General features: G+C 33.1%; 1 protein-coding gene across 2 annotated transcripts in view; it reads left to right on the top strand.

Moving 5' to 3' along the window:
- Positions 1-13,632, top strand: part of INTS6 (integrator complex subunit 6) — a 90,227-nt gene that overhangs the window by 58,062 nt on the left and 18,533 nt on the right. For both annotated transcript variants that reach the window (XM_038569412.1, XM_038569414.1), the window contains 5 exons: positions 5,458-5,583; positions 7,255-7,409; positions 11,948-12,100; positions 12,215-12,347; positions 13,232-13,326. In XM_038569412.1, the coding sequence (XP_038425340.1) occupies positions 5,458-5,583; positions 7,255-7,409; positions 11,948-12,100; positions 12,215-12,347; positions 13,232-13,326 (662 nt within the window). The remainder of the gene's footprint in view (positions 1-5,457; positions 5,584-7,254; positions 7,410-11,947; positions 12,101-12,214; positions 12,348-13,231; positions 13,327-13,632) is intronic.

The raw sequence follows: 13,632 nt of genomic DNA on the forward strand, positions 1-13,632 counted from the left end.
ACTTCTGCTTTAAAGATGCTTTAAACTTCTTCTGTAAAGATGACCAGTGATTTACAAATGCAGAGTTATTTTCTGTGAAAAATGAAGAGAATTTTGAGAATCATCCCATTAACCATGTAATGATTAATGCCTGATTAAGGGCAATCTTCCCTAGAGGCGAAGAGGAAGCTAGACAGTAGAGTAGGTTAGAGGAACAGGTCAGCGAGATCTAAACCAGCTAGTTCAGGTAGTCACTATGTTAAGTGAACTCTTGAAAGAGAATATGTGAATAGACTCAGAACTTCTGTAATTGGGCAGCAGGTGGGTTAAATTCATACAGATATGTATTGGGTGTCTACTGTGTACCAAGCCCTGTTCCTTGTTTGGGACTGCAGTAGTGACTATGGCAGACAGTGGTGTTTGTGCTTTCGTGGAGCATTTTAGTTTCACCTAAGGGATACGATACTGAAATGTCTAAGTCTGGCATACCACTATTTCACCTTAGTCTCCAGACACAGTCAGTGCTCTGTTGAGACTCCACGATAGCCAGCTGTGTAAGTTAAAGGACAATATAAGGTTTAAGTAATATTTTAGGTGCCTTCGAAAATTTTCAGACAGAATGGGTACCCCATGCAGGTATGTGAAGTAGGTAAGTTAGGAAGTTATGTTTCACATTATAAAATGTTCCTATTTATAAGAGTACTTTCTGGTGAACTCTTATAATTCCTTCACAGTTTAATGTATTTTAAAAAAGGTATATACATACATTTTTAATGAGAAAAGCTATCTATCTAAATTTGAAAATTCACTGCTAATAATTGCTTGTGCATAGATGGTATTTTTCAGTGACAGTCTTCATTGTTTCTGTGGGTAGATTCATATTTATATTCAGAAAATACTAGTTTTCAGCTTCGAACTGACCCACTTGCTAAAATCCTGAACTTTTTTTTTTTTTCTTTAATAGCTCTAAGGTTTTTAATTAACAGATTGAAGGCCTTGAAGCTGTAATTTACATTACTGCCTTGGAAATTTTTTTTTTATTATACATTTCTTAGTTACAAAGTTATGGAATTATATGTACTGTAACTTTTGTTTTCTGGGGTCAAGAATATTCAGAGTATGAAATGAAGTGAGTGGTATAATCACAGAGGGTCTCTGAACCTGAGATATCATATAGTGATTAATAGCCTTGCCTTTGGGCAGTAATGTTCTAAAGCTGTTTTGTTTATTCTTGGAAAGGAACATCTCCAGAGGAGAATATTCTAAAGTCACCCTTGATAATATCTTCAGTGACCCAGAAACCTTACTCAAGAAACTTAGGAAGCTTCCCCAAATATACTTTCTGAATCTCTCCTGATGTAGTGGTTTATTTGCCTCTTTTCATGCTCTTGCTATAGCAGTAATGAGAAGCTGCTGAAATGCCACTCACCTTTTCATAGATATGAATAATGTATGTTTAAAATTATTTTAAAGAAATGTTTTCTAAAGAAAGTTTTGAGGATAAAACACTAGAAAAATAGAACAGAAAAGCTAATATCCAAATACATAATCACTACTAATAATTCCTGTGTATTTTTTAACTTAATGAAAGTAATATGTGCACATTTATTTTTCCTATTATAGAATAATTCATGTTCACTAAGAGAAAGTTGGAAGGAAATGTGCCTGTGTTGCCAAAATCATTAATAAAGTTATGTTTTCTATGTATACTTTAAAAAATTGAATAATTGTCATTGTAAGCATTTTTCTTTTATGATCAGGTAATTGATGAGTACTCTATGTAACTGTTGTTGATGCAGGGAATATAGCAGGGATGATAAAGGTTACTTTTTGGACATTATGACAGATAAAATCATAAAATGAAATACTAAGAGTGCTACTTAGTTCGAAGAAGAAGTAGGATAAGAGTGTAGAGAGCAACTTGAGGCAGAGAATGCGTATCCTTGGGAGGTCTTTAAGGAGGTGACTTTTTTAAAACCATAAACCTAAAAGATATGCTTACATTAGTTTGAATCAATTTCCTATATTGCTTATCCTTGGAGATTATATTTGTTTAAAAAAATAAAACAACATTTATTCTTTGATAAATTACATCTCTAACCTTGATGTTAAAGCCACTTATTTTAATAGGGATTAATCAACCTTAGTTGTGTCTTAAAAATATTAATCCCTTTAAAATTATTGTTATGTGTTTACTGAGTCTTTGTTGTGGTAAAACTGACCTTTAGCATATTAATTTCAGGTGTATAGCATAATGATTCGGTCTTTGTATATATTGTGAAATGATCACCACAGTAAGTCTGCTTAACATTCGAGCAGAGATCTGAATAATGGAGTAAACCATACAAAGATCTATGCAAAGAAAATAGTAAAGGAAGAAACACACTGTATTTTTGTGAGTGACAGGAAGGCTCATATGGCTGGAGCTTACATAGAGGAGGAGTAGGGAGTAATAGGTGGGTTTAGAGCAGTAGGCAAAGGCCAAATATTGAATAGCCTTTTAGGCTATAATAATATAGTTTTTATTTTCCAAGTGTGATGAGAAGCCATTGGAGGGCTTTTTATAGGAGGTGACATCTGATTCCTTTTTCTGAAAGATCACTTCAGGTGTTAGATGAGAATATACTGTATAGTAGCAAGAGTAGAGGCAGAGAGTCCAGTAAGCGGTGATAGCAGGCTGGTCTAAAGTGCTGGGTTCGGGGGTGATGAAAGGTTGTCTGATGCAAGGAAGAATTGAGGATGAAGGCAGAGGGCAGAATGAATCAAGGATTAGTCTTTAGATGACTCACTTGGCCAAATAATTGGAGGTGAATGACTGTAACATTGACTGAGATGGGGAGAAGCAGAAGTGCCTAATGGATACGATGGTAGAAGTCTTGAGGATAAAGAGCATTTTATAATAATCATAAGACTTCTAGAGTAGATAAATTTAACTTTCTTAGCCTCTATAAGAATTGTTGCCCAACTTATTAGAAGTATCTTTTTATCTATTCTCCATTTTACTGAAATGCTGGTGTAGTACACTTCTATGGGAAAATTTTTTTCACTTCTGCCTTTAGACTCACTATATTTAGTTTGATTTTTTTTTTAATGGACTCTGCATAACAGTAAGTGAGCCAGCTTCATGACTTGAAGGTGGGTGCTTGTCTCACAAATATAAGCAGTGATCACAGAAACTATGCTTTAATAGAGAGGGTCGTACATTATGTACAAGGGATGAGTTTTGATGTAGAGAATAAAAGAACTGTTGTACAATATATAGGCTCACTTTGCAAAGACAGCAGAATTTGCTGTACCCTCTTTAACTCTCAAAAGAATTAATGGATTTTTATTATTTGCCAAGTGACTCAAATTTATTAACCTTTTCTTTCATTTTCATAAAGCACCTTTGTAATTCTTTTTTATACTAAGATTATAACTCCTTTACTCATATTTTCCTAATCAATTAATTGATTCTGACACAGGCTAGAGGAGCAGAGAGAATTGCCACAATTTTACACTTAAAAATTTTTGCTTTTTAATGACTTTTTGGGAATATGCTTAAGTTTCATCAAATAAGACATTCAACCTTTTAATCTTCTAAATTCTTTGTATATCAAGATGATCAATCTTTATATCTATTGCTTTATGTATATGTTTGACTCAGAAAAAATAATTATCAGTTCTTTAAATAAGTGTCATTCAATGTAGGCAGTTGGTTTTAAATATGGATTTCAAATTAACATCATGATTTCCAGTAAACGAAGTATACCCAGATTAAAGTTTTTAATACCCTATAATGGTGTGAATCTTGGGTGTACTACTATATTAAATTTGGATAAATTAACCTCTCCCTGCTTTAGTTTTCTCATTTATAGAATGGAGAAAGTAACCTATACAGTTTTGCTAGGATTAAATAAATTAATATGATAAAGTGATTAGAACAGTACCAGGCACATAGACACTCAATAATTGGTAGGTATTTTTATGATTACGAGTACTATTATTGTGTACAGGTAAGTTGTTTGTTATTTGATACTTGTTTTTCTAAGTATAGCTGACTCTGACGATTTGAATCATGCTACTGCCTAATGTTTTCTGTTCTTAGTAGCCTTTAGCAAATGACATGCCAAGTATAAACTGATATGAGTAATTTGATAGGTCACATATAATGATAGCTGTGTTGTGGAAATAATTGGTGAAATCAGAAAAAAAGTAGGACTTTTCCATATTGAGCTTATTGCAATTAATATTGTAAGATGTTTGATTAAAGACTTTTAGTTGTAAAGGTTCTCAGCATTGGCTTGGATCAGTGCTTACGATAGAAATATGATATAAATTACATATGTAATTAGAAATATTAGAGCAGTCACATTAAAAAAGTGAAATTAATTTCAATATCTTTTGTGTAAGTCAAATACAAAGTATTTCAACATGAAACTGATATTTAAAAATTATTGAAATAGATTTTTTCATATTAACTTTACAAAATCAGGTATATATTTTATAGTTACTATACATCTCAGTTTGCACTAGCCATATTTCAAGATCTTAGTAGCCGTATGTGGCCAGTAATTACAGTATAGGATAGCATAGGTCTAGATAGAGTTATTGAAAATCCCTCCTTAAGAGATCTTTTTACTAGTATTTTTTCTTAATCACTAGCATTATAATGTTCTGTATTAAAAATCCGATAGGTTGGGGATCCCTGAGTGGCTCAGTGGTTTGGCGCCTGCCTTTGGGCCGGGGCATGGTCCTGGAGTCCCAGGATCGAGTCACGCATCGGGCTCCTGGCGTGGAGCCTGTTTCTCCCTCTGCCTGTGTCTCTGACTCCCCCCGCCCCCATCATGAATATATAAATTAAAAAAAAAAAAATCCAATAGGTTAAAAAAGGAAAATTTGTTTAGGATAGGTTAATTTCCAAGTATGCAAGCCAAATAAAATTCAGAAAAAGCACATGCTACTATCTATATGTTAAAGTGCAAATATGTAAAATATGCAGTAATTTCTAGCAGGCCAATTAAGTAATTGAGTATCTGCCATGTGCTTAGCATTACTCTTAGTGATAATACTTTTGTAAGCAGGAGTAAGATTTTGAAGGTTAGTTATTAGATGTTGTATATGTATATTAAAGATAAATATATTGGGTAATAGTTGGAGATAATTTTATATATGTATTTTAAGTTATATCCTACATAATATACATATATAGTATAATACATATATAAACATAGGTAATGTGATTTTTCATTATTGTTTGTTCAAGCCAAATTTCTATTTTCTGCACACCTACATGTAGAAGAAAAAATGTACATACTGTGATAAAATGGAATTGTTGGTTGATTGAAAATAAGTATTTTGTTCATTTTTTCCATAAGATAATGAAATAAAGTCAAACTTTGCCACAGAACTTCTGTTAATAGTGTCAGAAACCTAACTTTGGTTCTGTCTTGCTAAAAGTACAGATTTCTGCAACTAACTCTATTCTTTTTACCTCAGGCCGCTCGTACTCTGTATGTTCTCCAAGAATGCTTAATCAGTGTCTGGAGTCCTTGGTGCAGAAAGTACAAAGTGGGGTGGTAATAAACTTTGAAAAAGCAGGACCAGATCCTTCACCTGTAGAAGGTATTATTATACTCTTTTTATAGCCATTCTAAACTTAGTATCATTGAACTAGAACTGAAAAATTACTATGATTTGGTTTTAAGATTGATAAGGCTAAATTATTAAGATGACAAAATGGCTATTGGTAAAGAGGGAAGATAAAACAGGAAAGTCAAGGTAAACTGGTTCACTAGCATCACTTTCGTTTATATAGATTGTTCATAGCTTGAAATTTTATAGGAGCCAGAAATCTTCTTAGGCATTTACAGATTAGCAGCCTCATATTGCCTTTTTAGTAAGGCTACTTTGCCTCTCTCAAGCATATATGCCTATCCTGTGTCCCTTAATTCACAAGAGTGTTCAGTCCTAGGTGTTCAATTCCTAGTGGCATTTTTCCCAAGGATCAAACTGGTCAGAAACAAACAAATGGTTTGTGTGGTTACAAAAATGAGGAACCAGCCTTTGCTATTAATCTGGATTCTATTAACTCTAGTTAAGCCCCACCTGACTTTATTTTAATATTTTGTGATCATGAACTATTTATATTAGCCAGAAGGGTATAAAGGGTTGTCACATTAGAACCAGTGAACAGCTTACATCTGAGATCTTCTGTGTAGTAGGACATAACTTGTAACAAGATTTAGTCAATAATGACACTTGGCAGAGGTTGGTCCACTAGAGTGGGTAATTGGGAGAAGAGAGAGGTTTTAAGGATAAAAACAATGGGTACTCTCAGAGGGGGATAATAGGGAAAGAGCAGAAGATGGTAAGATTATATAAATTGTGTTACTGTGTCTGGTTTTTTAAAAAACAAACAAGCCTTTTCTTAAATTGAATCATTAGACATGGAATGAATTTATTTTTAAATTATTTTAATATTTGGCTTAGAGTTAGGCATTAAGTAAATGTTTACTGAACCATTGAAGACAGTTGCAATTTTGCTAGAATTATTTTAAATTGAAGGTAGATGCTTTGAATGTTAAGTTTTTGCATGTTAAGTTTTTTGTTGTTTTGGGTAATTAGGCTTTACTTATAAATAGTTTAAAGAAATCTTCATTTAGCAATACTTACCTACTATTTATTTACTAAGGCAAGTATGATGATGAAGAGATTGGATGTTTGCCCTTATCGTCTGATAGGGAAAGCATATCATTCATTAAAAAAAAATCTAGCATAAAGTAAGTTTCACATATTCTGAATGGGCAAGCAGAGGATACTTTGGGACCTCCTTTCAGCTCTTGAATTCATCATTGCAAATTGTTAGATTTTGAAGTATGGGTGGGATTTCAATGAATTCATCCATTGAATTTGCAGATTTTATTGTTTTGTGAATTGTAATCTAAATGTTAAATAGTCATGATAGTAGAGCCATTCAAAAGAAACAGGAAAATTCAGAATTGAACAAGTATTCTGATATCTTTATTAGTTTAAGTAACCATGGATATAATTTAACTTTCTAGGGATGCCTGGGTGGCTCAGTGGTTGAGCGTCTGCCTTTGGCTCGGGTCTCGATCCCATAGGGAGCCTGCTTTCTCCCTCTGCCTATGTCTCTGCCTCTCTCTCTCTCTCTCTCTTTCTGTCTCTCGTGAATAAATAAATAAAATCTTTAAAAAAAAAGTTAACTTTGTGTGTGTGTGTGTGTTTTCCTCCTTAATGATACATCCTTTCTTTGTCTTAATTTCTTTGCTACAGATGGGCAGCCAGATATATCAAGACCTTTTGGATCACAGCCTTGGCATAGCTGTCACAAACTCATATATGTTAGACCAAATCCTAAAACTGGGGTTCCTATAGGTCATTGGCCTGTTCCAGAATCATTTTGGCCAGATCAGAATTCTCCAACACTAGTAAGTACCAAAAAGACTGTGACTTTGTAATAGTAACCATAATAGTTTTAAGCACTGCTATGAAAGGTTAATTTACAGGAATTTGACATGTTCAAAGTGCTATGGCGAGTGTTTTAGTACACTGTATCATTTATTATGAAGTAATAGAAAAAAGGTATCTTTCCTTTAGAGTCTTACTATGCTTATGTTTTTATTATTGGCATCTGGGTACAGAATCATAGATTTAACACAAATTTCTCTTTGGTCTCTAAATATAATGTAACAAGGATTTGTCTCTGGATCACAATTTAGAATTTAAATGAAAGTTTAGAAAATAATTCCAATTGTTTGTAATCTTTTAGGACTTAATCTTAGAGATTTATGTTTACTTTCATGGTTTTAAGTTATGTCTAGTGTTTTCATTCTGGAAGTTTTAAGAAATATTGTGACTTATTGAATGATCATTGTGAATTATCAGTATTCACTGTTGTATGGTTCTTATGGTGATAGGACCATATACAAATATACAAATTTACAAATAATACAAATTAATATCTAGTCAATGTTGTTAATACATTATTCTTTCAGATTAGCACATTTTCTAGTATGAGGGTATCATGGGATACTTTGTGGAAGAACATGACACACCACCGTAGCTCTTTTGCTATTAATTACTTTTAGAAGAGAAGAATTGTATTTCAGAGATCATGAAGCTGTTTTAACAGTGTTTAATGCAGTTATCATTTTTTTAATTCAACTGAAACCTTTCTGAAACCTTTATACTTTATTATTTTTATAAGTTTTTTTTTTTAAAGATTTTATTTATTTATTCATGAGAGAGAGAAAGAGAGGCAAAGACACAGGCAGAGGGAGAAGCAGGCTCCATGCAGGGAGCCTGATGTGGGACTCGATCCTGGATCACACCCTGGGCTGAAGATGGCTGAGCCACCCAGGCTGCCCAAGTTTTTATTTTAATTCCAGTAAATATCCAGTATTATATTAGTTTCAGTTATACAATATAATGATCTAATGTTTTCATACAACACCTGATGCTCATTACAACAACTACACTCCTTACCTATTTCACCTATCCTCTGACCCACCTTCCCTTTGGAAATCATCAGTTTGTTCTCTATAGTGTTTCTTGATTTCTTTCTCTCTTTCCCCCTCTTTGCTCGTTTGTTTTGTTTCTTAAATTCCACATATGGGTGAAATCATGTGGTATTTGTCTCTGACTGACTTTGCTCAGCATTATGCTCTAGCTCCATCCATGTTGCTCCAATGCCAAGATTTCATCCTCCTTTATGGCTGAATAATATTTCATTATATATACATATACCACATCCATTCATCAATTGATGTACACTTGGGCTGCTTCCATATCCTGGTTATGGTAAACAATGCTGTTATTAACATAAAGGTGCATGTATCCCTTTGGATTAGTGTCCTTGTATTCTTTGGGTAAATACACAGTGGTGCAGTTGCTAGATGGTAAGGGCATTCTATTTTTAACTTTGGGGAACCTTCCTACCATTTTCCACAGTGGCTGCACCAATTCCCACCTAGTGCATGAGTTGAAACCTTTAAAGTTTAAACCTGTATCAGCTCTTCAGGCCAATACTGACTTTTAGTTTATACAAGGTCTATAAAAATATTTCTTTTATTTATTAGGAATTTAATGAAGTAGTACATGAAATTAAGGCTTTATGAGAACTATCGTTTTTATTCCTTTTCTTTTCTTCTGATTGAATCATCAGTTTCAAAATCTGGCCTTTATGGAGAAGCTCTTAATTTCTTTAAATTTTACACTCTCTTCTGGAGCCCTTTCAGCTTTCATAGAATAGATACTATATTTGTATGAAATATTGTCTTATTGCTTATTCATTCTACTGTATTTAACACCTGTAGTAGTATGTATAGTCCTTGTTGATCCCTAATAGAAATCCAAAACCAATGTCACAAGCATTGTCTATTAATATTGCTTTAGTGGTCTGTTGCAAATTGTTAGATTTTGAAGTGTGGGTGGGATTTCAGTTGGAGGAGGAAACAGTATGAGCAAAACGTATGGAAGTAAAAAGGAACAAAGTGTACTTAGAGGACTGAGAAATAGCCGAATATAGGTGGGTCATAACATGTATGTGGGACATTGAAGGTATTAAGGAAACTAAATTGCTCATGACTTTAAATGCAATTTGAGCTTTTCTCATAGGGTGGGGCTCACAGAATAAGTGAGAATGTTTCTAACAGTGCTGCTTTAGGAAATTTAATCTGGTGATTGTCATCTGCAGCAAAATTAGGAGATGAGTTGGAAGGTAAGCGGGTTATCTAGAGGGTTTTGCTATGATTCACATAAGAGATATGAAGATGATGGAAGAGAGAATCATAAGAAAGAGACAATATTGGACAAAACTGGCAAAATTTAGTAACTGGAGGATATTAGAGGGAAAATGAAATTTTTGTAAATAATGGTATTCAAGTAAGATGTATTGATACTGAAGTTGTGATTTGTTAGAGACTGGGTCTGAATTTAAATCATGGCTCCACCTATTATTAGCTGTGTTACTGGTCAGTTATCTTCTCCAAGCCTCAATTTTCCTCTAGTTAGGTGGAGATAACCTCCATCTCAGGGAATTGTTTGGGGGATTAAATGAAGTAATAAATGCAGAATTTTCTTTGCCATGTTCTAGAAGACATCCTCCTTCACTAGCACATACTTTTCCTTTTGGATCTCAATATTTTCATCCAAAAATATGAGTTTCATGGACTGATTCAATAAGATGTCAGGTACCTGTGAGATACAGGAGCACAAGAGGGGTAAAACAGTGCTTACCTCCTGGAATCTTACCATTCCATAGGAAGGTCAGACTTGTAAACATAATACAGAACAGTGTGCTAACTGCACTAGGCATGGAGCAGAGCCCAGAGGAGATGGTGCTTAACTGCCTCGTATGTATTTGGAGTACATGGCGAGAAAGGGTGTCAGGAAGAGATCTTTAACTTGCTGTTTCAGCCTTCAAAACTTTGGTTGCAATATGCAAGGGAGAAAATAATAAAGCAGTCAAGGATAACATGAAATCTGGGGCATGAAACGATGATGATGTACGTGGGTAACTGCAAGTGATTTTGCATGGCTGGAGCACAGGGTGTTTGTACATGGTGTGGTGGTTGAAAGGCAGATAGGGACCAGATCATTAGGGATCTTTGTGTATGATATTTAAGGAAAAGAGTCTGGGTCCTATTTTTAGGTGATTGACTTGCTACTTTTACCAAATAATTTTAGATAGGGAAATTACATGATCATATTTCTATTTCATGGCTATGGAATTGATTAGAGAGAGCTAATTAGAGAAGTTAATTAAAAATAAGCAGTTGTACTAGTCTAATCTAAATGATGAAGGCATAAATTAGAGTACTAAGAAATAGAAGATAAATTTCTAGAGAGATGAGAATTTAGTATTGACAGAGGGCAGTAACTAAATACTGAGCACCTACCGAGTTTGTGTTCTGCTTAGTGGCTTAGAAGTAGTGGGATTTTATCTAGGTCTTTGTGACAGTTAAATAATGAGAATAAGGAGCAGATACTATAAGGAGAACACCTAGGTTTTTAGAACAGGTTTTATGGTTTGGGGGAGAGAGAATGAATCACGTAATAATGTGTCTGAGGGACTTAGAGAAGATTCTAGTTCTGTCTAGTAGGCAGGGGAACATAAGACAGGTGAGAGAGGTTTGGTCCCAACTCTGGATTTGAGAGCCACCAAGGTATAGGCAATAATGGAGTAGTAAGAGTCTTTGAAAGCAGTAGCGTTTCAGATTATTTCCTCATAGCTCATATTTCCTTTACCCATTTTCAATCAGTGAGATTTTTAGGACGGAGACTTGGGGGGGGATGGGCAGGAAATAGAATAACATGCCCTCCCTCCCCCCAGGTATTGTGTTTTTTGTACGTTTAGATTGAGTTGTCCAAAGTAGTTTGTATATACCACAGAGATAAACAAATCAGTCTACTGGCATAGAGAAGGAAAACATTAGAACTTTTATTTATATTTTTCTCCTATTTTTATTATTATTTTAATATATATTTTATTAGATACCTATGATTTACAAATAATTTGTAAGTAAATGTATATATGTACTAATATGGTATATTCAAAAACTTATACTAATCAAGGTGTGCAGTTTGGAAACTACTATATACAAGAAATTAAATTGCCACAATTGAGAATTTAGGAAGGTTTCTGTATTTCAGTTGTTTCTTAGATGTAACAATTAATGAGTACTTACTTAATTCCAAAATCCTGCACTTTTCTGATAAATTTGATTTTAAGACCTAAAAAGATTTTATTTTACATATATTTTAAAATTTTTAGTCTTTTTCTTATGAATGTAAAATTTAAGCATTACATTTTTAAGTATCTTCCTTCAGCTTTAATAGTGTTTTCAGTAGTAAATTAAACTGTTAACTAGCAAAATTGAGGAACAAAGTAAATTTTGATAGGGATACTGGAAACGAGTTTGTTTATGGTATTTTGTGTAAATAGTAATAAGACTTTCCTCTCTAGCCACCTCGTACATCTCATCCTGTAGTGAAGTTTTCCTGTACAGACTGTGAACCAATGGTTATTGACAAATTGCCTTTTGACAAATATGAGTTGGAACCTTCACCACTGACTCAATTTATCCTGGAAAGGAAATCTCCTCAAACATGTTGGCAGGTAAGCTGAAAAACTAGAGTGACTTAAAAGTTGAATGTTCTTCTAAAAAGTTAAATCGAATCAATGATTATAAAACATTCTGTAAAGGTCATATGAACCACTCCCTTTTAACAGGTATATGTGAGCAATAGTGCAAAATATAGTGAACTTGGTCATCCGTTTGGTTACTTGAAAGCCAGTACAGCACTGAACTGTGTCAACTTATTTGTGATGCCTTACAATTACCCAGTCCTCCTTCCCCTTTTAGGTAAGTCATTCTTGTCCCCTTCTCTATGGCTCAGCATACATACATATTTTCCTAAAAACAAAGTTTGGGAACATCTCTTTGTAAGTTCTAATGTCTTATGGAAATTAATGGAACTGTTTTTAATATTCTGAATATTGAACCTATCTAAGGTTGTGTTTTATAGCAACCTGTGTATATTTGTGGTAAATTAAAAGTCATTGTCAAAACACCTTTGATTCTATAAACTATTGAAGATACACTTTTAAATTTTAAATATTGTAAGTTTTCTACAAGTTGGATTTCTCATATGGTTAGAATTGGTAATTTTAGGCTTTGTATTTAGTAAACAAGACATTTTGTAGAAGCATATATCTATAAATCTGAGTATTTTCTTTCTAAGAATTTATCTGTACTTCTTCACTTGACAAATATTTTTGTAAATGAATGAATTTATTACAAAATAATATAATAAAAGCCCAAAGTTAGTTTCTGGGGACCCTTGACTATAATTTTTGGGGACTATGGTTTGAGAAGACTTATTTCCTTGTAAAACAGAACCACATCAGATTTAAAAGTTATAGTCAAATATTAGGTATATTTTATAGACAACATTGTGCATACTTTGCTTATATCTTCAAATCTGTTTTATTTCTAGGTTTAGATAGTGTATAGATTTTCTTGTATTTTCTGATTCTCCCTTTATTGTTACATGAAATATTGTTACATGAAATATACAATTGGCATCTTTTAAAATTTTGTCCCTTTTAATCTTGTTAAAAACTTAATGTCTAACGTTACTCTCCTACAAATAAGAAGGCAGACTGTAAAAATGGAATGTATTTGACTTGATTTTCATGTGTGAAAACAATAGACAATAATGGTTTGTCTACATTATACATTTATAGATGACTTGTTTAAAGTACATAAAGCAAAACCAACATTGAAATGGAGACAGTCATTTGAAAGTTATTTGAAGACAATGCCTCCCTACTATCTTGGGGTAAGAATGTTATTGTTAAAAATAGAATTTGTTATAAAATTTAACATTATGCTTCTAGTTTACTGTGGATACTAAACTTTTATTTACTGCTGTTATAGAATATATATGTCATAAAAATTGAATTTTAAAAAAATGACCAATATAGATATAATGGGGAAGAAAGGTTTTAGTGATTTGCAGAATAATGATAATGATCATGAGAATGTATATATCATACATACATTAGTATGTTGATATTATGCTAAGCATTTTACATGTATTAACATCATTTAATTTATATTGTAGCTCTGTAAGGTAGAAATCATT

Source organism: Canis lupus, chromosome 22 (assembly GCF_011100685.1).
Source record: "Canis lupus familiaris isolate Mischka breed German Shepherd chromosome 22, alternate assembly UU_Cfam_GSD_1.0, whole genome shotgun sequence".
Lineage (NCBI taxonomy): Eukaryota > Metazoa > Chordata > Mammalia > Carnivora > Canidae > Canis > Canis lupus.